At 51.8% G+C, this 22,012-nt stretch overlaps 1 protein-coding gene across 2 annotated transcripts in view; it reads right to left on the bottom strand.

The window, feature by feature from the left end:
* Positions 1 to 22,012, bottom strand: part of SHC2 (SHC adaptor protein 2) — a 175,465-nt gene that overhangs the window by 79,480 nt on the left and 73,973 nt on the right. Inside the window, exon 1 of one of the 2 annotated variants that reach the window (XM_069217508.1) lies at positions 12,820 to 13,638. The exons of the other annotated variant lie outside the window; for it this stretch is intronic. Coding sequence (XP_069073609.1) covers positions 12,820 to 13,422 — 603 coding nt within the window. The 5' untranslated portion in view covers positions 13,423 to 13,638. Of the gene's footprint in view, positions 1 to 12,819; positions 13,639 to 22,012 lie in introns of those variants that run through there. 2 annotated transcript variants of the gene reach the window in all.

Here is a 22,012-nt window from a genome sequence, read left to right as displayed (position 1 = left end):
TGAGCCTCCTGCCTCTTCCTGTAGGCCCGGGATCTGGGACTGAGTCCACTGCCTAGAAATGAGCCTTCTGCCTCTTCCTGTAGGCCCGGGATCTGGGTCTGAGCCCCACTGCCTAGAGATGAGCCTCCTGCCTCTTCCTGTAGGCCCGGGATCTGGGTCTGAGCCCCACTGCCTAGAGGTGAGTCTCCTGCCTCTTCCTGTAGGCCCGGGATCTGGGACTGAGTCCACTGCTTAGAGGTGAGCCTCCTGCCTCTTCCTGTAGGCCGGGGATCTGGGTCTGAGCCCCACTGCCTAGAGATGAGCCTCCTGCCTCTTCCTGTAGGCCTGGAATCTGGGTCTGAGCCCCACTGCCTAGAGGTGAGCCTCCTGCCTCTTCCTGTAGGCCCGGGATCTGGGTCTGAATCCACTGCCTAGAGATGAGCCTCCTGCCTCTTCCTGTAGGCCCGGGATCTGGGTCTGAACCCCACTGCCTAGGGGTGAGCCTCCTGCCTCTTCCTGTAGGCCCATGGATCTGGGTCTGAGCCCACTGCCTAGAGAGGAGCCTCCTGCCTCTTCCTGTAGGCCCAGGGGTCTAGGTCTTACTTCCTAGAGATGAGCCTCCTGCCTCTTCTTGTAGGCACAGGGGTCTGAGCCCACTGCCTAGAGATGAGGCTCCTGCCTCTTCCTGTAGGCCGTGGATCTGGGTCTGAGCCCCACTGCCTAGAGATGAGCCTTCTGCCTCTTCCTGTAGGCCCATGGATCTGGGTCTGAGCCCCACTGCCCAGAGATGAGCCTCCTGCCTCTTCCTGTAGGCCTGGGATCTGGGTCTGAGGCCCACTGCCTAGAGATGAGCCTTCTGCCTCTTCCTGTAGGCCCATGGATCTGGGTCTGGGTCCCACTGCCTAGAGATGAGCCTCCTGCCTCTTCCTGTAGGCCCAGGATCTGGGACTGAGTCCACTGCCTAGAGATGAGCCTCCTGCCTCTTCCTGTAGGCCCGGGTTCTGGGTCTGAGCCCCACTGCCTAGAGGTGAGCCTCCCGCCTCTTCCTGTAGGCCCGGGATCTGGGTCTGAGCCCCACTGCCTAGAGGTGAGCCTCCTGCCTCTTCCTGTAGGCACAGGGGTCTAGGTCTTACTGCCTAGAGATGAGCCTCCTGCCTCTTCTTGTAGGCCCGGGGATCTTGGCCTGAGCCCCACTGCCTAGAGATGAGCCTCCTGCCTCTTCCTGTAGGCCGTGGATCTGGGTCTGAGCCCCACTGCCTAGAGATGAGCCTCCTGCCTCTTCCTGTAGGCCCGGGATCTGGGTCTGAGCCCCACTGCCTAGAGATGAGCCTTCTGCCTCTTCCTGTAGACCCATGGATCTGGGTCTGGGTCCCACTGCCTAGAGATGAGCCTCCTGCCTCTTCCTGGATCTGGGTCCCACTGCCTAGAGATGAGCCTCCTGCCTCTTCCTGTAGGCCCGGGATCTGGGACTGAGTCCACTGCCTAGAAATGAGCCTTCTGCCTCTTCCTGTGGGCCCGGGATCTGGGTCTGAGCCCCACTGCCTAGAGATGAGCCTCCTGCCTCTTCCTGTAGGCCCGGGATCTGGGTCTGAGCCCCACTGCCTAGAGGTGAGTCTCCTGCCTCTTCCTGTAGGCCCGGGATCTGGGACTGAGTCCACTGCTTAGAGGTGAGCCTCCTGCCTCTTCCTGTAGGCCGTGGATCTGGGTCTGAGCCCCACTGCCTAGAGATGAGCCTCCTGCCTCTTCCTGTAGGCCCGGGATCTTGGACTGAGCCCCACTGCCTAGAGATGAGTCTCCTACCTCTTCCTGTAGGCCCGGGATCTGGGTCTGAGCCCCACTGCCTCGAGATGAGCCTTCTGCCTCTTCCTGTAGGCCCGGGGATCTGGATCCCACTGCCTAGAGATGAGCCTCCTGCCTCTTCCTGTAGGCCCGGGATCTGAGCTCTAGGACTTGAGTCATCAGACAAGGTGGAATCGCTTCCTTGACTTACCAGTAGTAGCTGTGGGCGAGCAGTCTAAAGCCTGGCACATTGGGCCAAAACTGTTGTGAAGGTTGCAACCAAATCCAGGGTGACAAACCAACAACAATCCATAATGGTGACCATCCAGGCAGAGTTACTCACGAGATACTGTCAGGTAGAAAGCAGAGGTCTGAAGCTCATGTGCTTCTCCATATATTAACCTCAAACAGCGACAGCAAGACATGTGCAGCCAAGATGATGCGGACCCCGTTCAGCTGTGTTAACATTGCTAGCAAAGCTTTGTAAGACTTTGGAAATGTTGGGGCACCATCGCTGCCCTTCCCTCGTGTTCGCCTCGTTGTAGAAAGCCAACAGGGCAGTGTTGCAGTGAAGATACAACGGTCTCTGACAATCGACGTTAGGAAGGACGCTGTGGGACACTGACATTGCACTGGTCGCCCTAAGGTTGGGGTTTCTCTTACAAATCAGTTTTGGAAAGGACGTTCCATGTTATTTCTTTGATGTCACTTGGTGGGTGATGGAAATGTGCTTCCATTCACAGGTGTCTGGGCGCTCCACTGGGTCACGGCTGCAGTTCAGTGGCAGGTCACAAAATGAGGTGGTATCTCATGGAAATCCTGTCGCAGCTGTATATTTAAGTGTCTTAACTTCACATGGTGCCACAGTTAGGGTGACTGAAGCTACATATTGGCTCATATCTTGAAATCTAACAGCAGCCGGATGCTCTTGTGCCCCGAAGGGACTTTGGGCCAGATGTAGCAATGTCAGAATTTGCGATTCTGAAATTGCGAGTCGGTGCGACAATTTCAGAATCGCAAATCCTGATGCAGAACGGTGTCTCAGACACCGTCTGCGACTCGCTATGGGGTCGCAAAGACCTACCTCATTAATATTAATGAGGTGGGTCACATTTTGCGACCCAATAGCGAGTCCCTGCACTCACAGGGATGGTGGCCTGCTGAAGTCAGCAGACCTCCATGTCTGTGACTGCTTTTTAAATAAAGCAGTTTTTTATTTATTTTGCAGGCCGTTTTCCTTAAAGGAAAACGAGTGGCAAAATAAAAAAATAACAAAACTGTGTGGTTTCGGTTTTTCAGAGTAGACAGTGGTCCATTGGACCACTGCCTGCTCTGAAAAACCCTTTTTGGCAACATTCACAAAGGGGAAGGGGTCCCATGGGGACTCCTTCCCTTTTGCGAATGGGTTACCACCAGTGTGACACTGGTGGTAACTGCGAATTGCTTTGCGACCGCATTCACGGTCACAAAGCAATTCTGCATTGCGATGCGAGTCGCAAGTAAGAAGGGAACACCCCTTCCTATTTGCGAGTCGCATTCACAATTTGCGAGTCGGTACCGACTCGCAAATTGTGAATGTACATCGCAGAAGGCTTTTTGCATGGCGCAAACTGCGATTTTTCGCAGTTTGCACCATGCAAACAGCTTTCTACATCTGGCCCCTAGTGTTTCTGGCACCAGCAGGTCAGAGGCAGCGCCTGAGTTTCTACACTTGTATCTCAGAATGTCTACTTAAGGTGGAGTTTTGTTTTTTTAGCAAAAGCTTGTCCACTGCCCCAGTGGCTGACTTGATTAAGTGTTTGTGCGAGACCTTGGATCTTAATGGTGGTGAGTAAATGCATGCCATCAGGTGCGCTAACAAAAGGTTGAACTCAATGTCATGCCGAACAAGTTCAAAACTTGAACGTCAAGTGTCCTGGGCACTCTTGCCACCCAGGTGGACAGTCACAGGGCCTGGCCATGGCACACTAGCCTGAGATTTGCACTAAGGATGGGTGACCTGTGTCTGCACAGTGAAGAAGGGTTGTTGATGCAGCATGAGTTGGGCAGGGTCACCATCTCAGAGCACCCACCTGGATGTCTCAGTATTCATCTTGGTCACTGTGGCCAGTCCTGCAGCAGGGCGTGGCCCATCCCTTCATTGGAAAGCCGCATGCTCTCGGAGGCACGAGAGGGCGGTCCTGGACAGAGTATGTCCCTGTAATGCTCTCAAGAGAAGGAACATGAGCACCATGCATCTCCAGCGTTCAGGGAGTGTGAGGTTCTTGCAGGTCTCAAGGGCCCAGCTTTTTAAGATATTAACTGCAGAGACCTGGTGCTTTTTTAGACCATGGGACCCGGACTGTAGTCTAGCTCCGATCACATAGGAACTGTGCTGTGAACTTAAGCAACCAGGGGACGCAGCATGGTCACAGTCTTTGTCCCAAGCACACCGAGGACGATTGATTTACATAATCTTTCTGGCAGGGGTAAGTGGGGAAGAGGGGGGTGGCCGCAGGCTGTCCGTCTCGTGGGCAACAACCACCCTGCAAGGGTGCATTCCTCAAGCATCATTTATTTCACACTTACTAAACTTTTTGGGGTACAGGAAAGTTTTTTTTTCATGGGGACAGCATGGATTTGACACTGGATTGTTGACCTCATCCCTAAGTAGAGAAACAAGCATTGGCAAAGCCAATATGTCTCGGCAAAGGGCGACCTGTTGCCTTTGGCAGAGGGGTGAGGGTATTGAATGGGAAGGTGGATTGGGGTGTGAGAAACTGGCCACCCTCGTCCTTCGCTGCTGCAGTGCTGAAGGCAGAGCACGGATGGGGCAGAAGAAGGGGATATGGCACACAGCATAATAATAACAAGAAACAAGTAGAGAGGCACAAACAGAGGTCAAGAAACTGGCAGAAAACGAGCAGAAAAGCGCAAACAGAGGACAAGAAGTGAGCAGAAAACCTGCAGAGCGGCACAAACAAAGGTCAAGAAACGAGCGGAAAACGGGTAGATGGGCACGGAAAAGAAGGCAGCCATGTGAAACAAACTGAGTGACAGGAACAATAGTGCTCCTAATGTGTGGCAGGACTGGTGACCCATTAAAAACAAAATAAAAAGGTAGTCGTCCTGAAACAATAGCTAAAAAATGGCCGCTGCTTACATTAACAGTTGTCCGGTGCCCTCGGGGAGGGCTAAACACCGGAAAAGGCGTGACCTATGCATGCCCTTGACAAATGGGGATACTGCAAAAGAAGCAATGATGGTGCCAGCAAATGGGAAGGCTATAAGCAGGGAAACACCCAGAACAACGACTCCGGAACCACGAAGTCATGAAAAACGAAAGCGAAACAACTCGTTTTCCACGACTTCATGGTTTTCGTACCTTAACCACGCATATCTGATCCACGTACATGCGTGATTAACGTACAGAAGAAGGGAGTTGGAGTTGACGCGGTGAAGGAGGAGGTAAGTTGGGCTGGGACTGGGGCTGGTCTTTTTGGGGGGGTGGGGTGGGGGCTCGGGTGATTAGGGTTTGGGGGGAGGGCGGGTCAAGGTTTAGGTTTAAGGGGCGGGTTGGGGGGTTGAGGTGTTTAGGTTTTAGGGGCGGGTGGGGGGACTCAGTATTTTTAGTTTTTGGGGTGGGGTGGGGGGCTGGGGGTGATTAGGGTTTGGGGGAGGGGGAGTCAGGATTTAGGTTTAAGGCGTGGGTTGGGGGTTTGGGATGTTTAGGTTTATGGGGCGGGGTGGGGACTCAGTATTTTTAGTTTTTGGGGTGGGGTGGGGGCTGGGGGTGATCAGGATTTAGGTTTATGGGGTGGGTTGGGGTGGTTTAGGTTTTAGGGGAGGGGGTTGGGGTTGTGGTAATTTTGGGGGTGGGGGGTTGGGGTAGTTGTGGGGATAGAGAGGTCACAGTAATTTTGGGGGGTGGGGGGCTAGAGGGGTAGCATGCTGGAACCGTGCATGCTGATCACTAATGCCTTTACCACAAATGCGTTTACAATGAAAAATTGTTGAAAACGCATTAGTGGTAAAGGCATTAGTGATAAGAACAAGGTCGTTGTTCCGACCTCGTTGTTGAGTCATGGGTGCTTGAAGCACTCGTGGTTCCGACATATAACCCTATAAGCAAGCTGAAGTGCACAATGTAGATACAGCATGTCTCAGTTCCAGACAGCACATGCGCGCCGTCTAGGGCCGAGATCTAAAATCGCTATGCTCCCAACACGCACTAGATAACCACCACACACCTGATGTCCCATTAGTCAAGGAAGGGGTGCTTCTCCATTGTGGACAGAAGTAGGGGGCAGTTGGATCATCTTCCCCCATTGGCAGGTCAGACATCAGAGTCCTCATATCAAGCAGTAAAAATTACACTCTGGTGGTCTCTGGGTTAGGAACATTCTTGTGAATTAGAATTCCTGCAAGTCTCTCCCTTGAAACCCTCTTGTCCACCCCTCTTGCCCCTTCACTGATTCTTAGCAGGATGGCGGGTGATTCTAAGATGCGAGGCAGCTGAGAGCACCTCTCTCGTCTATGTGCTTAGACACCTGGAGCTGCAGCAAGCCATAAGGTTTGTTATCTAAGAGTTGTGCTCTAAGGGCGCCTTAATTAGGAGCAGATGATTATATCACTGTCTTGAGTATAGCTCACCAAGCTGTGGTGGCAGCATTCCATGGTTTAGAACAGATCATTAGTGTGACTAGGCCTTTTTATATGACACTGTGAATTATGCCAACTGGCCCACTTGTGTAAAGTTCTGCTGTGATGCGTATGCCAGAGCAATACGCTGGCATCTCATGCGTTTGTCATGTGAGTGCATGTGTGCAGTGCATACACCACATGTATGGTAGTAGAGTTTGCATGTGTGAGTAAGTCTGAGTACTGAAGCCAGTGTGATCCATTTCAGATGTGCCTGGCCTGGCACCGCACAAGATGGAGAGTACGGAATGGTCTCACCGACAGTAGAACTGTACGCCCGCATTCCTGTGGCTAAAGGAGGGCAATCCAGGCAGGGAAGTGAGGAGGATGGAGACAAGTCACCTTTAGAAGTTTCATAAGCTCTTTTGTTAGCAAGAAGGTGCTGATTAGTCTTCCTGGTAGTAGGTGAGCGGTGGGACTGCAGACTCCGCTGTAAAGGTGAGGAAGCCTCTAGGTGAGGCTGCTCTTCTGTCTGACCTTGATTACTCCTTCAGTTAGATTGATGACAGCAAGGTGCAGAAGCCTCACACTTCATTGTGCCTGTACTGTGGGTGCTCCATGCTGGAGACAGCCCCAGCGCTACCTGCTGCCTGTGTCTTGAGAGCAGTCTGAGGACACTTGAAAGGACAACCCAAATTGGTCCTGCGACTTGAGACAGTGGATCCACATCCATTGTCTTGAGGATGTACATCAAAGTGGGACCCAAATTCATCCATTTAGTTCCAGTTATAATTCCTCTATGATCAAGGATGGGACCGCTCCGCAAAGACCTCAAAGAACTGATGTGCAACCCGGGCTGGCATCTGCCTGGGCGCATTTTCACAGTTCGTTGAAACAAGATGTGCTAAAAACTTTACAGGCCATCACAATGAGAACTCCCCTACGAGTATGGGGCCGATAGCACCTCGTGCAATCCACACCACTCATCCAATGATGCTCTAACAGGCCAGAATAAAATGTCCATACTGTCAGTTCCCGAGCACAGCCCAGGCTTCGGTGGGGTTTGAAATAATTACCCTTGAGCCCCTACAATGGGAACTCTGATGGCGCCTGAGTAACACTGCTCCATAGAAGTTGTCGCCCCTGTTGGCCTCTTCCACAGGGCACACCTTTTCTGTTCTTTCCAGTTACTCCTTCCTTAGTTTACAGTATCTCTATACTGCCGACTACTCCCTCGTGTGAACGGTAACTGAACCATAATGGTGACATGAGGAAGCACAGACCTTCTTCCAGAAGCGGACCTGAGAAGGGGAGAGACACATTGCCACACCTGGTGAAACCTGAGGGAGGAGAGGAGGGGACCCAGGATGTTTGTGATGTTGCTGAGGCGTCCTAGTCCAGCACTTCCCAGTTACACAACAGTTGGTGAAGATCTGTGCCCACGCCGTGTTCTTAATCCCAGGCCCTATTATCAAAATACAAGGGTTTTTGGTTCCAAACAAGGCTGTCTGGTCCATTCGGGACACTGTACTGAAAGAGGCACTGCAATCCGTCAACTACCAAATTCTGGCAGATGCCAGGAATACAGTCCCCTACTAACCACAGGCACAAAGTTATGTCATTAACACTTGCATAGTGCCTTACAGCATCAGCAAGGCACTAGTGTGCTTCATTAACCTAGACCCACTTCTCAGATGGTTCTGGGATTTTTCTTAGTTGTGTAAGATAACTTATTTTTTTTTTTGGTTGTTTAGGGATAGAAAAGCATTGTTAAATGTCAAATTTGACTAGCTTTCCATAGGAAACATTCTATTCTACAGACACAGAAAATATGTGGCCCAGCAGGACCGTGCCTCCCCAGAATGCTACCATTAGGATGCAGGGAATCCAGGGCCAACCAACCTGTCCCTCATGTGTTTTACAAGGAAACCGGGGTAACCAGCCTGTCCCACCCACGCGTGCTACCAGAGAGAGGTAAACCGGGATAACCAGCTTGACCCACCCATGCGTGCTACCGGACAGATGCAAGGCATCTAGGGGCCTAGCAACCATACAGATACAGGGAATCCAGGGCCAACCAACCTGTCCCTCTTATGCATTCTACAGGGAAACCGGGGTAACCAGCCTGTCCCTCCCACGCGTGCTACCGGAGAAAGGTAAACCGGGGTAACTAGCTTGTCCCTCCCATGCGTGCTACAGGAGAGAGGTAAACCTTGGTAACCAGCCTGTCCCTCCCATGCGTGGTACTGGAGAGAGGTAAACTGGGGTAACCAGCATGTCCCGCCCATGCATGGTACTGGAGGATGCAAGGCATCTAATGGCCAAGCATTCCGCCTGTCCCGTGTATGCTACCATACGGATACTGGAAATAAGGGGCCATCCAACCTGCCTCTGCCATCCGAAGTCACACAGCGATGAAGGAAATCAGGCCCAACTGGTCTGTCCGTGCCATGCATGTTACTTTGTACAGAAGACTTCACACGCATCCAACACAGCACACACATGCCTCGCACAAAAAATAATAGTAAACAGCTGTGTGCCCCAACATCTGTTAACTTCAACCCAGCTACCCAGAGAATACACTAGAGAGAGCGCTCTAAAAGTATCCACCTGAGCAGGGGCACTGAACCCTTTGGTATCATAGTGCGCACACAGCAGATATGCTATGTTGAGTTCTACCACAGTACTGACTCCCATCATGTTGTCGTGCAGAGGATGTGGATGAAGTTAAGAACAGTAAATCTATACCTTGATGTTATGTTGGTAGCAGATACTGTGGGGCCGATATATGTGCAGTGGATATCATCGACCTCAATATTGTGACATATAACTAAATATCAGTGGGTATCATTGACTCACCACACAACATATTATATAGAACACACAATGTCCAACAAAGTTCAGTTATGCTATATTGTTGGGTATCAAATGCGCACAATGCAAGCGCTTTTCTTAGTACTTCCCACACCAACCAGTCAACAAAAACGTTCATCAGAACTTCTGCACTGACCCAGCAGTGATCAGATATCCAGGACAGGGATATCATGGCTGCCCAACACCAACCTGGGCATGGTTACCCCATAGTAACTGGAAGTGAATACCGTCACAACTCGACTATCACCAGGGGATCCACTTCCCCCTGCCATGGGGTAATAAGACGTGAACTGCAGGCAGAATTCTGCAGCTGTCCACTGACTTCTGCGAAAGCAATGGCCCAGAAGCACATTCAAGGCAGTTGCCCGGGAGCTAGTCTGATTGGCTACCACTATCCAATCAAATTTGCTATAACACAGAACCCTAATCTGATTTGTTGAAAGGGTGGCCAATAAGAATTGGCACCTTTGTCAGGTTCATTTTAATTGGATGTCAGTCATCAATCAAAATCACTGCAGGTAACTTGCATCTACCTGCACCTCTGTTGTGGTAGCTGTAGGGTGCTCTTACACAAATGGGCTCTTAAAGACTATTCCCCCTGGCAGGGCAGATAGCATCAGTTTCACCTACAACCACACCACATCCTCACTAGCTTCAGTTAACTCACTCACAGAACATTACACCAGGGAATGGATAAGCCAGTCTACCCAGGCAGCAAGGAAACACTTTTGGGAGCCCTCGGGTCTCACACATTAAACTCTATAATCCATACATCTATGAAAACACGCGGTGTACACAGGAGCAAACAACAAATACGCTGCACGTGCCACAAACCATAAAGCCTTCAAGGCTCCAGCTTATGTTGGACTCCAAAACCAAGGCGCAAAAGGAGTCAGAGCTGACGGGGCAGAGGAAATACTGAAAGCATAACGTGTGCTGTGCACCTGATGCAATATGACATGAAATAACATAACAAATAGATCCAGGGACTTCGGGGTGCAGGCGCCAGAACCCATCCCACGTGCCAGAGCACCCGATCAACGAGGGAGGCCACCGTCTTTTGTAAACCAAAGAATGCATCCTTTAGGCTGTCTCCCGCCTGGAATTGCCTGCCGGCCGCTAGAAGTCAATGGGGGCACTATACCCTCGAGTTCCCAGCGAGGACCAGGCCGGACCCCGTTTCTTGCGTTTGTCAGTCAGACTGACGAGACGCTCTTGTTGGCTTCTTACAAGTTGCTCTGAATTGTTCTCAGAAGGTGGAGGTTTCAGGGCCTGGTAATTCCCGAACGCCGACTTTATTAACAGTATTTGTATAGCGCTTACTGCCCCTGCGGAGGCGTCGTAGCGCCGCTGGACTGAGCCCCTCATTCCTTCCTCGTTTCGGGGAGCACAAGACACGGACTGCAGCTATGTTGACGAGACATAAATATATCAGGTCTCAGCGGCTTTAGGGGCCCCCACAGTGCACCCCAGCAGTCTCGGTTCAGGAAAACAAGTGAAACCGTCTCGTTTTAAAGCAGAAATCCAGCCTCCCTTGACCGCTGTGAAGACATTGTTTTAAGACTTGGGGTTCCAGGGTGCTGTTTCTGTGTCACGTGCCTGCGCATCCACGTGCGCCTCTGGGAGGAGCCTGGGGGGGGGGGGCCTAAGCACATCACATGGCCTGTGGGGGGCCGGGCGCCTCCCCCGGGGGCCCAGCTCTCAGTGGAGATCGCCTGGAGAGAAATACTGCATCAGTGAGCACAAAAACCTGCCTCAGAGATAAACCAAAATCCATGAGTTTCTAACACAGGCAATGAAAATGAACTGGCCTGGGGTGCAGGGGCGAGCCTAGGCCGACTGTCAGCTGTGCCTTGCCCATGTGGGTCCCGGGCGCCCCCCACAGGTTTAATGCAAGGTTCACAGTCATCTGATGCAGGGCGATGCTTGGAGCCTCTCTTGTGTACCTGACGTCATAGCAGGTGGCCCAGGGGGACCAGCACCACAGCAGGGGGGACCAGCACCACAGCAGGGTGCCTGCCAGGCTCGGCCACCCCCCTACCGACCCTTAAGGAGGAGCCACGCCTTTCAAGAGAACTTTGTAGACTCTCTCTCTTTCTCATTGGTTAAGGCCAACCCTGGCGGGCATTTTAACTTTTGTGTCTAGGGAAGGCTAACAAAAGGCGGCGCAACTGTCATGCTACAACCCTGCTGATATGTACAGGCATCCATGCAGTCTCACAGAAACATACCAGCTTCACTAAAATCTCATGGTACATACATGCATGGCTCCAGTCTCACGGTACATACATGCATTGCTCTTCTCACGGTATATACATGCATGGCTCCAGTCTCACGGTACATACATGCATTGCTCTATTCTCACGGTACATACGTGCATGGCTCCCGTCTCATGGTACATACATGCATGGCTCCCGTCTCATGGTACATACATGCATGGCTCCCGTCTCACGGTACATACATGCATGGCTCCAGTCTCACGGTACATACATGCATGGCTCCAGTCTCACGGTACATACATGCATTGCTCTATTCTCACGGTTTATACATGCATGGCTCCCGTCTCATGGTACATACATGCATGGCTCCCATCTCACGGTACATACATGCATGGCTCCAGTCTCACGGTATATACATGCATGGCTCCCGTCTCATGGTACATACATGCATGGCTCCCGTCTCACAGTACATACATGCATTGCTCTATTCTCACGGTACATACATGCATGGCTCCCGTCTCATGGTACATACATACATGGCTCCCGTCTCACGGTACATACATGCATGGCTCCCGTCTCACGGTACATACGTGCATGGCTCCAGTCTCTCAGTATATACCTGCATGGCTCCCGTCTCATGGTACATACATACATGGCTCCAGTCTCACGGTACATACATGCATTGCTCTATTCTCACGGTACATACATGCATGGCTCCCGTCTCATGGTACATACATGCGTGGCTCCCGTCTCATGGTACATACATGCATGGCTCCAGTCTCACGGTACATACGTGCATCGCTCCCGTCTCACAGTACATACATGCATGGCTCCAGTCTCACGGTACATACATGCATGGCTCCCGTCTCATGGTACATACATGCATGGCTCCTCCCGTCTCACGGTACATACGTGCATGGCTCCCGTCTCACGGTACATACATGCATGGCTCCCGTCTCACGGTACATACGTGCATCGCTCCAGTCTCACCACAGGTACATCAGGAGACAGAGTGAAGCTAGTGAGCACCAGTTCAAGCTATGAGCGGCCTTGCTGGGTCCACACCAGTGTGTAGGCCAACAAACCCCACCCGCCTCCTCAACCTTTCAGGAGTGACCCCCACTCTGCATTGGAAACAGGTACTCTCGCTGATCACCACTGTTGAGAGTTCCTTCTGCCCTCACCCCTGCGGGCTAGGATTGTACCTTGTGAGCGTAACTCAAATGGAGCTCTTGAAGCAAGTACATCCCAAACCCCCACAACACGTACAACAGCAACAGCAATGTCTATTTAAATGTTGTAAATGCAGTGAACGCCGAAGCCCCCATCAGAAGCCACAAGGACTCACCCTTACGATGTAGGAGACGCCAGGCCCCAAGATCCGGTCATCTGGGTGCAGCCAACCCTGAGCAGGTTTGTTGATGAAACTCCCCTTGCGGTTCCACTCCTCGCCAGCAAGCTTGATGCCCTCCACACGGCTGGCCTTCCTGCCTCCTGCACCAGCCGCTGCTCCACCATTACCACCACCACCGCTGCCACCTCGAAAGCGGTTCATCACCTGCAAAGAACATGGAGTCGAACAGACGGGCTCACAGGCGCTTAAGACAGCGGCCAAGCTGGCAGCGGGCCCCGCGGCCTCCGCAGGGGCCACGTTGCGGGCATTTGGCAGATCCTTGCTGACGCTGGAAGGGCTGCGGTTCAGGAACCCCGACGGGTTCGCAAACTTCCATTGTGGCATTTTGGGGATAAGCATGCAAAATGTGGTGGCCACCTCCTGGTCATCCTGCAGGCGTGGGTCAGCCAAAGGAGGGCACGAGTGGGCCGGTGATGGGGACGGGGATGCGACCGGCGTGGAGGCGACCTTGCTGCTCATGTCTAGGCCGGGTACCGCGTCCTCCGGAGATGTCACAGAGTCCCTCCGCAAGCGATCATAGCCAGGCTCTGTCAGCATGCCCTGCTGCCGTGTGTCTGCCCGAGTGCTTTTAGAGTGCTGGTCCCAAGTCTCTCTCTCCCAGCTCCATCCCCACCCCTGTGGGAGGCTCAGCTCGCGTGGTGATGTCAGGCTATATTATTGCTCCTTTGCCAGCTCACTGCAGACCTGGGAGAGCTGTGCTACTGAAAAAAACAAACAGCCCTCTCTCTTGAAACCGTGGCTCTGCCTGTCAGCAAATACCACTCTCCCAGCCCCTCCCTCCCTTCATCCATCAGTGTCCTCGCCCTTCCCTCCTTCCATCCATCACTCACTCACGGGCTTTCTCGCTCGTTATGGCTCCTATTTCTCACCCCCCACCTCACATTGTTCTCAGACAGACAGATAGACAGGCAGATAGATAGCTGGACAGGCAGATAGCAAGACAGACAGACAGACAGATAGCAAGACAGGTAGATAGACAGATAGAGAGACAGACTTATAGAAAGACAGGTAGATAGATAGATAGATAGATAGATAGATAGATAGATAGATAGATAGATAGATAGTGCAGTATCAGATAGATAGATAGATAGATAGATAGATAGATAGATAGATAGATAGATGTAAGTTATAGTCCAGGATAGATAGATAGATAGATAGATAGATAGATAGATAGATAGATTTTTTAATGCAGTATCAATAGATAGGTGTATTTTATAATACAGTACCAGATAGATAGATAGACAGAAAGACAGATAGACATAGATAAATAGATAAATAGATAAACAGATAGATAGATAGATAGATAGATAGATAGATAGATAGATAGATAGATAGACAGACAGACAGATAGATAGATTCAATATTGGGTGTGTTCTGGTCCTTATTAAAATATTTCCATAAATGCATTACTACAAAGTGATAACCAGTGGAAACAACTAAAGGAAAACAAACATAAAAAATGCAGTAAAAAAAGACAGTATAACAGATAAAAAGCTTAAACCGAACCATATTAACACCTAATATATGTGTTGTAGAAGGGTAAAGTTTATGACAACTTGTTACAAAATTTCAAATGCCGAGGGAAGGGTGTGGGTTGTTTTCCTAAGAGTGGGGCCGGGGGTTAGTGAGTGTAATGTACCGGAGGCGTCAACCCCATTAAAATCAAGAAGTGGCCTGGTTTATGTATAGAGTTTTATTTTCTATATGTGTATTTTATTCTTATTTTTATGTGGTAAATTTCAGCAGTTTGCATTTCCCGGTTTTATAATTCAAGTACTTCATGTCTTTTAGTTTTGGGTGTAGACATTACAGTGTGGACTTTCGGTGGGTTACAGCAGAGCTACTTTCTTCCCTTCACCTGTCCTTCAACCCCAGTGTTACAGCAGACCTACCCTCTTCACTTCACCTTTTGTCCCACCCCAGAGTTACAGCAGATCTGCCCTCGTCACTTCACCTGTCCTTTCACCCAGGGTTACAGCAGACCTACCCGCTTCGCTTCACCTGTTGTCCCACCCAGAGTTACAGCAGAGCTACCCTCTTTACTTCACCCGTCCTTCCACCCCAGAGTTACAGCAGAGCTACCCTCTTCACTTCACCCGTCCTTCCACCCCAGGGTCACAGCAGAGCTACCCTCTTCACTTCATCCGTCCTTCCACCCAGGGTTACAGCAGAGCTACCCTCTTTACTCCACCCGTCCTTCCACCCCAGAGTTACAGCAGAGCTACCCTCTTCACTTCATCCGTCCTTCCACCCAGGGTTACAGCAGAGCTACCCTCTTTACTTCACCCGTCCTTCCACCCCAGAGTTACAGCAGAGCTACCCTCTTTACTTCACCCGTCCTTCCACCCCAGAGTTACAGCAGAGCTACCCTCTTCACTTCATCCGTCCTTTCACCCAGGTTTACAGCAGACCTACCCTCTTCACTTCATCCGTCCTACCACCCGTGGTTACAGCAGATCTACCCTCTTCACTTCACCCGTCCTTCAACCCCAGGGTACAGCAGAGCTACCCTCTTCACTTCACCTGTCCTTCCACCTCAGGGTTACAGCAGAGCTACCCTGTTCACTTCACCTGTCCTTACACCCAGGGTTACAGCAGAGCTACCCTCTCCATTTCACTTGTCCTTCCACCCAGGGTTACAGCAGACCTGCCCTCTTCACTTCACCCGTCCTTCCACCCTAGGGTTACAGCAGAGCTACCCTCTTCGCTTCACCCGTCCTTCCACCCCAGCGTTACAGCAGACCTGCCCTCTTCGCTTCACCTGTCCTTCCACCCAGGGTCACAGTAGAGCTACTCTCTTCGCTTCATCCGTCCTTCCACCCCAGGGTTACAGCAGACCTGCCCTCTTCGCTTCACTTGTCCTTCCACCCAGGGTTACAGCAGAGCTACCCTCTTCGCTTCATCCGTCCTTCCACCCAGGGTACAGCAGACCTGCCCTCTTCACTTCACCTGTCCTTCCACCCCAGGGTACAGCAGAGCTACCCTCTTCCCTTCATCTGTCGTTCCACCCCAGGGTTACAGCAGAGCTACCCTCTTCACCTCACCTGTCCTTCCACCCCAGGGTACAGCAGAGCTACCCTCTTCACCTCACCCTTCCTTCCACCCCAGGGTTACAGCAGACCTACCCTCTTCACTTCACCCGTCCTTCCACCCCAGGGTTACAGCAGACCTACCCTCTTCACTTCACCCGTCCTTCCACCCCAGGGTACAGCAGAGCTACCCTCTTCACCTCACCCTTCCTTCCACCCCAGGGTTACAGCAGACCTACCCTCTTCACTTCACCCGTCCTTCCACCCCAGGGTACAGCAGAGCTACCCTCTTCACTTCGCCCTTCCTTCCACCCCAGGGTTACAGCAGATCTACCCTCTTCACTTCACCCGTCCTTCCACCCCAGGGTACAGCAGAGCTACCCTCTTCACCTCACCCTTCCTTCCACCCCAGGGTACAGCAGAGCTACCCTCTTCCCTTCATCCGTCGTTCCACCCCAGGGTTACAGCAGAGCTACCCTCTTCACCTCACCTGTCCTTCCACCCCAGGGTACAGCAGAGCTACCCTCTTCACTTCACCTGTTGTCCCACCCAGGGTTACCGCAGATCTACACTCGTCACTTCATCCGTCCTTCCACCCCAGGGTTACAGCAGCCCTACCCTCTTCACTTCACCCGTCCTTCCACCCCAGGGTACAGCAGAGCTACCCTCTTCACCTCACCCTTCCTTCCACCCCAGGGTTACAGCAGACCTACCCTCTTCACTTCACCCGTCCTTCCACCCCAGGGTACAGCAGAGCGTACCCTCTTCACTTCGCCCTTCCTTCCATCCCAGGGTTACAGCAGATCTACCCTCTTCACTTCACCCGTCCTTCCACCCCAGGGTACAGCAGAGCTACCCTCTTCACCTCACCCTTCCTTCCACCGCAGGGTTATAGCAGACCTACCCTCTTCACTTCACCCGTCCTTCGACCCCAGGGTACAGCAGAGCTACCCTCTTCCATTCATCGGTGGAAAGAGAGTGAGAGACAGAGAGAGGGGCAGACTGGGAGAGGGAGGGAGAGAGAATCTCCCGTATGTCCATCCCACCCACTGTTTGCATGAGCTGACATCGCCCCCAGCCCTGATAACACCGGAATCCTATCGCTTTAATGCGCCTCAGGGAGCTGGAGTCAGTGCGTGGCATGGCTCCTTTAGGGCACGAGCCTAATGCCAACCTTGCACAGTAGCCAGCGCTCGGTAGGTTAGCTACTAACCTTGGGTTCGGAATAGCGCGCTTCTTGTGATGAAGCGCTTCAAGGCCGTGCAAGGGCAGTAAATAATACATAAATGCAGTGACAATACTGTAACTTCCTGTTTGTTTGGTGACTTGGATCTTTCCACTGCTCTCATTAGGGGACCAGCTTGTTTCTCTTCCCTTCAGCTCTCCACGCTGCTTCCCTCTCACAGCCAAGCCCACAGTTCTTGTGGCACGTGTCTTACGTCCCACCCCTGGCTGCTCCGATGCCCCCCGCCCCCTCAGCTGGCATCGTGGATGCCCACTGTCCAGCAGCACACGGTTTCTATCTCTGGCACCCTCCTCCTCTGCTGTTCCCGTGCCCATCCTGGACCCACTTTTTGAAATATATTGAAGGGCCCGGCTGTCAGGACACTCCTTTCTTTGCACGATGCTTTCACGACTCCTTTGTTGTGTGCTTTAATGTGTCAGCCCTAGATGGGCATCTGCCATCTTGGCACACCACATTTTAAAACGGCAAACGGCCTTAGAGTCATGTTCCCTGGGCTCCCATATCTCAGCCTCCTGCAATAGAAAATGAGCATTTTTCTCTTTTTACTGATGCTGTTTAGCATCAATAACAACCATTGAGATCGTCAAAAGGTTGGCAAAAACCTTTGAAAAGCAGGACATATTGGCTTTGCCGATGCTTGTTACTTCTTGAAAGGAGGTCTGGGAATCTGCATGGTTCTCTGTAGAGGGAATGCACATCCACCACCCATGCGTGGGTTGTGCACTATTCTCCAGTCCTGGGAATCTGCACAGTCCTCTGTAGAGGGAATGCACATCCACCACCCATGCATGGGTTGTGCACGTTTTTTCAGTCCTCTGACTCTGCACGGTCTTCTGTAGAGGGAATGCACATCCACCACTCATGCATCGGCTGTGCACCATTCTCCAGTCCTGGGAATCTGCATGGTTCTCTGTAGAGGGAATGCACATCCACCACCCATGCATGGGTTGTGCACATTTTTTCAGTCCTCGGACTCTGCACGGTCTTCTGTAGAGGGAATGCACATCCACCACTCATACGTCGGTTGTGCACCATTCTCCAGTCCTGGGAATCTGCATGGTTCTCTGTAGTGGGAATGCACATCCACCACCCATGCGTCGGTTGTACACCGTTCCCCAGTCCTGGGAATCTGCATGGTTCTCTGTACAGGAAATGCACATCCACCACCAATGCGCCAGTTGTGCACCATTCTTCAGTCCTGGGAATCTGCACAGTCCTCTGTAGAGGGACTGCACATCCACCACCCATGCATGGGTTGTGCAAGTTTTTTCAGTCCTCGGACTCTGCACGGTCTTCTGTAGAGGGAATGCACATCCACCACTCATGCATCGGCTGTGCACCATTCTCCAGTCCTGGGAATCTGCATGGTTCTCTGTAGAGGGAATGCACATCCACCACCCATGCGTCGGTTGTACACCATTCTCCAGTCCTGGGAATCTGCATGGTTCTCTGTACAGGAAATGCACATCCACCACCCATGCGTCAGTTGGGTACCATTCTTCAGTCCTGGGAATCTGCACAGTTCTCTGTAGAGGGAATGCACATCCACCACCCATGCATGGGTTGTGCACGGTTCTTCAGTCCTGAGAATCTGCACGGTCCTCTGTAGAGGGAATGCACATCCATTACTCATGCATCCATTGTGAACCATTCTCCAGTCCTGGGAATCTGCACAGTCCTCTGTAGAGGGAATGCACATCCACCACCCATGCATGGGTTGTGCACGGTTCTTCAGTCCTGAGAATCTGCATGGTCCTCTGTAGAGGGAATGCACATCCACCACCCATGCGTCGGTTGTGCACTATTCTCCAGTCCTGGGAATCTGCACAGTCCTCTGTAGAGGGAATGCACATCCACCACCCATGCATGGGCTGTGCACGTTTTTTCAGTCCTTGGACTCTGCACGGTCTTCTGTAGAGGGAATGCACATTCACCACTCATGCATCGGTGCTGCACCATTCTCCAGTCCTGGGAATCTGCATGGTTCTCTGTAGAGGGAATGCACATCCACCACCCATGCATCAGTTACATCCACCACCCATGCGTCAGTTGTGCACCATTCTTCAGTCCTGGGAATCTGCACAGTCCCCTGTAGAGGGAATGCACATCCACCACCCATGCATGGGTTGTGCACAGTTCTTCAGTCCTGAGAATCTGCATGGTTCTCTGTAGAGGGAATGCACATCCACCACCCATGCGTTGGTTGTGCACCATTCTCCAGTCCTGGGAATCTGCACAGTCCTCTGTAAAGGGAATGCACATCCACCACCCATGCATGGGTTGTGCACGGTTCTTCAGTCCTGAGAATCTGCACGGTCCTCTGTAGAGGGAATGCACATCCACCACTCATGCATCCGTTGTGCACCATTCTCTAGTCCTGGGAATCTGCATGGTTCTCTGTAGAGGGAGTGCACATCCACCACCCATGCGTTGGTTGTTCACCATTCTCCAGTCCTGGGAATCTGCACAGTCCTCTGTAGAGGGAAAGCACACCCACCACCCATGCATGGGTTGTGCACAGTTCTCCAGTCCTGGGAATCTGCATGGTTCTCTGTAAAGGAAATGCACATCCACCACCCATGCATGGGATGTGCATGGTTCTTCAGTCCTGGGAATCTGCACGGTCCTCTGTAGAGGGAATGCACATACACCACTCATGCATCGGTTGTGCACCATTCTCCAGTCCTGGGAATCTGCATTGTTCTCTGTAGTGGGAATGCACATCCACCACCCATGCATCGGTTGTACACCATTCTCCAGTCCTGGGAATCTGCATAGTTCTCTGTAAAGGAAATGCACATCCACCACCCATGCGTCAGTTATGAACCATTCTTCAGTCCTGGGAATCTGCACAGTCCTCTGTAGAAGGAATGCACATCCACCACACATGCATGGGTTATGCACCATTCTCCAGTTCTGGGAATCTGCATGGTTCTCTGTAGAGGGAATGCACATCCACCACCCATGCGTCGGTTGTGCACCATTCTCCAGTCCTGGGAATCTGCAAAGTCCTCTGCAGAGGGAAAGCACATCCACCACCCATGCATGGGTTGTGCACAGTTCTCCGGTCCTAGGAATCTGCATGGTTCTCTGTAATGGAAATGCACATCCACCACCCTTGCGTCGGTTGTGCACGGTTTTACAGCCCTGGAAATGAGCATGGCCCTCTGCAGAGTGAATGTGCATCCACCATCCATGCATGGGTTGTGCACGGTTCTCCAGTCCTGGAAATCTACATTGTTCTCTGTAGAGGGAATGCACATCCATCACCCACGCATCGGCTGTGCACCATTCTCCAGTCCTGGGAATCTGCATGGTTCTCTGTAGAGGGAATGCACATCCACCACCCATGCATGGGTTGTGCACGGTTCTCCGGTACTGGGAATCTGCATGGCCTTCTGGCCTGTGGTTGAATGGATCAATAGCGGTCATAACGCCTTTAGTCTGTTAATGTTGGGTTCGTTCGATTAAGCCCCATGTATTAAAGGCCACCCAAAGTAGGAGAGGTTGTGCTTTCCAATAATGGAAACGGTATTAGGTGGGGATGGGTTGAAAAACATCAGGATGCTCTAGAGAAGGTGGTAAACATAGCCAAAGAACAACTGGTGATATTGGATGGGCTTCTCCCAGCGAGACAGGCCCGTACCTGGAAAGGGCCCACAAAACACTATTTTATTAATATGAGTCAAATAGCAATGCATGGCAATGAGTGCGCTCCCAAACCTCGAAAGGAAGGCCCGTTGTATACTAAATCCTGTAGGGTGGCCAGGACAGAGCTTCTGTTAGCTGAAAAAGCTGAAACTAATTCCCAACTTGTGCACTGTAGGGCAACCTACAAAACAGAGGCGGCCACGGCCAAGAGGGGCTGGGAAGATGCAGTATGGGGCGAGCTAACATTGCTATGTCCTCCAAGAATACCAGAAGGTTTTGGGTACCCTGGCACTGAGAGGAGATGATGGGAGGATTGCCACTGGAATGCGATGTACAACCCCAGGACTCAAAATCGAGTTTAGTAATTTGTACTCTTGCAGTGCAGATCCCGCATGGATGAGCATTGATCCAGCACTGGCAGCAAAACCGAGACCCATGACACCCTGAGACTGGAACTCAGGGAGGCGACAGGAACGATTAGTTCAACTCTTCAAGATAAACCACCAGGCCTGGACAGGATCCAAAGTGAGCTGCTCAAAGCCCACTTGGACATCTGAGGTCCCTACACGGATTATCTCTCTAAGTTGATCGTACAGGGTATGAAGATCCGCCCCACCTGGCTCGTTGCAGATATTATCCTGATTTACAAGAAAGGTCTACACAGGTCCCAAGTAAGTACCAGCCGATTGGTCTATGCTTAGCAGAAGATTTTGTGCAGGCGAGCGTTAGCGCATCTTCTGGCCTAGACCAGGGAGAGAAGCGTACTCTCCGAGTTTCAGGCGGGATTTAGGGCCAGATGTAGCAATGTTTTTCCGATTCTGTGTCAATGGGAAAATGTGTTCGTACGTATGGCCCTTCGACGCAGCACTAGCAGGCGTGATCATGTCTTCTGTTATAATCGTATCTTTGGAAGGCCGCAGCTATTGGGGTCGTCACTTTGTCGCCTTCGTTGATCTCCGGCGCCTTTGATCTAGTCCCAAGAGTACTGCCGTGGAGAGCCCTAGATACGGTGGGCATCCCCTCCAATCTACTGGCAATTCCCGTCCAGGTACACAAGGAAATTATGCTGGGGTCCGACGGGTGAGCAACTCACAGACCATCTAGGGATGTTGTGGGGTGTGAGGCAGGGCTGTTTGCTGGCCCCAACCCTATTTTCACTGTGACGTAGTGAATTGGCTGGATAGGGATGGCTGTGATTCCC

The sequence above is a fragment of the Pleurodeles waltl genome, chromosome 12 (genome assembly GCF_031143425.1).
Source record: "Pleurodeles waltl isolate 20211129_DDA chromosome 12, aPleWal1.hap1.20221129, whole genome shotgun sequence".
Taxonomy (NCBI): Eukaryota; Metazoa; Chordata; class Amphibia; order Caudata; family Salamandridae; genus Pleurodeles; species Pleurodeles waltl.
The sequence above is the reverse complement of the archived record's forward strand: the minus strand, read 5'-3'. Positions and strand labels throughout refer to the sequence as shown.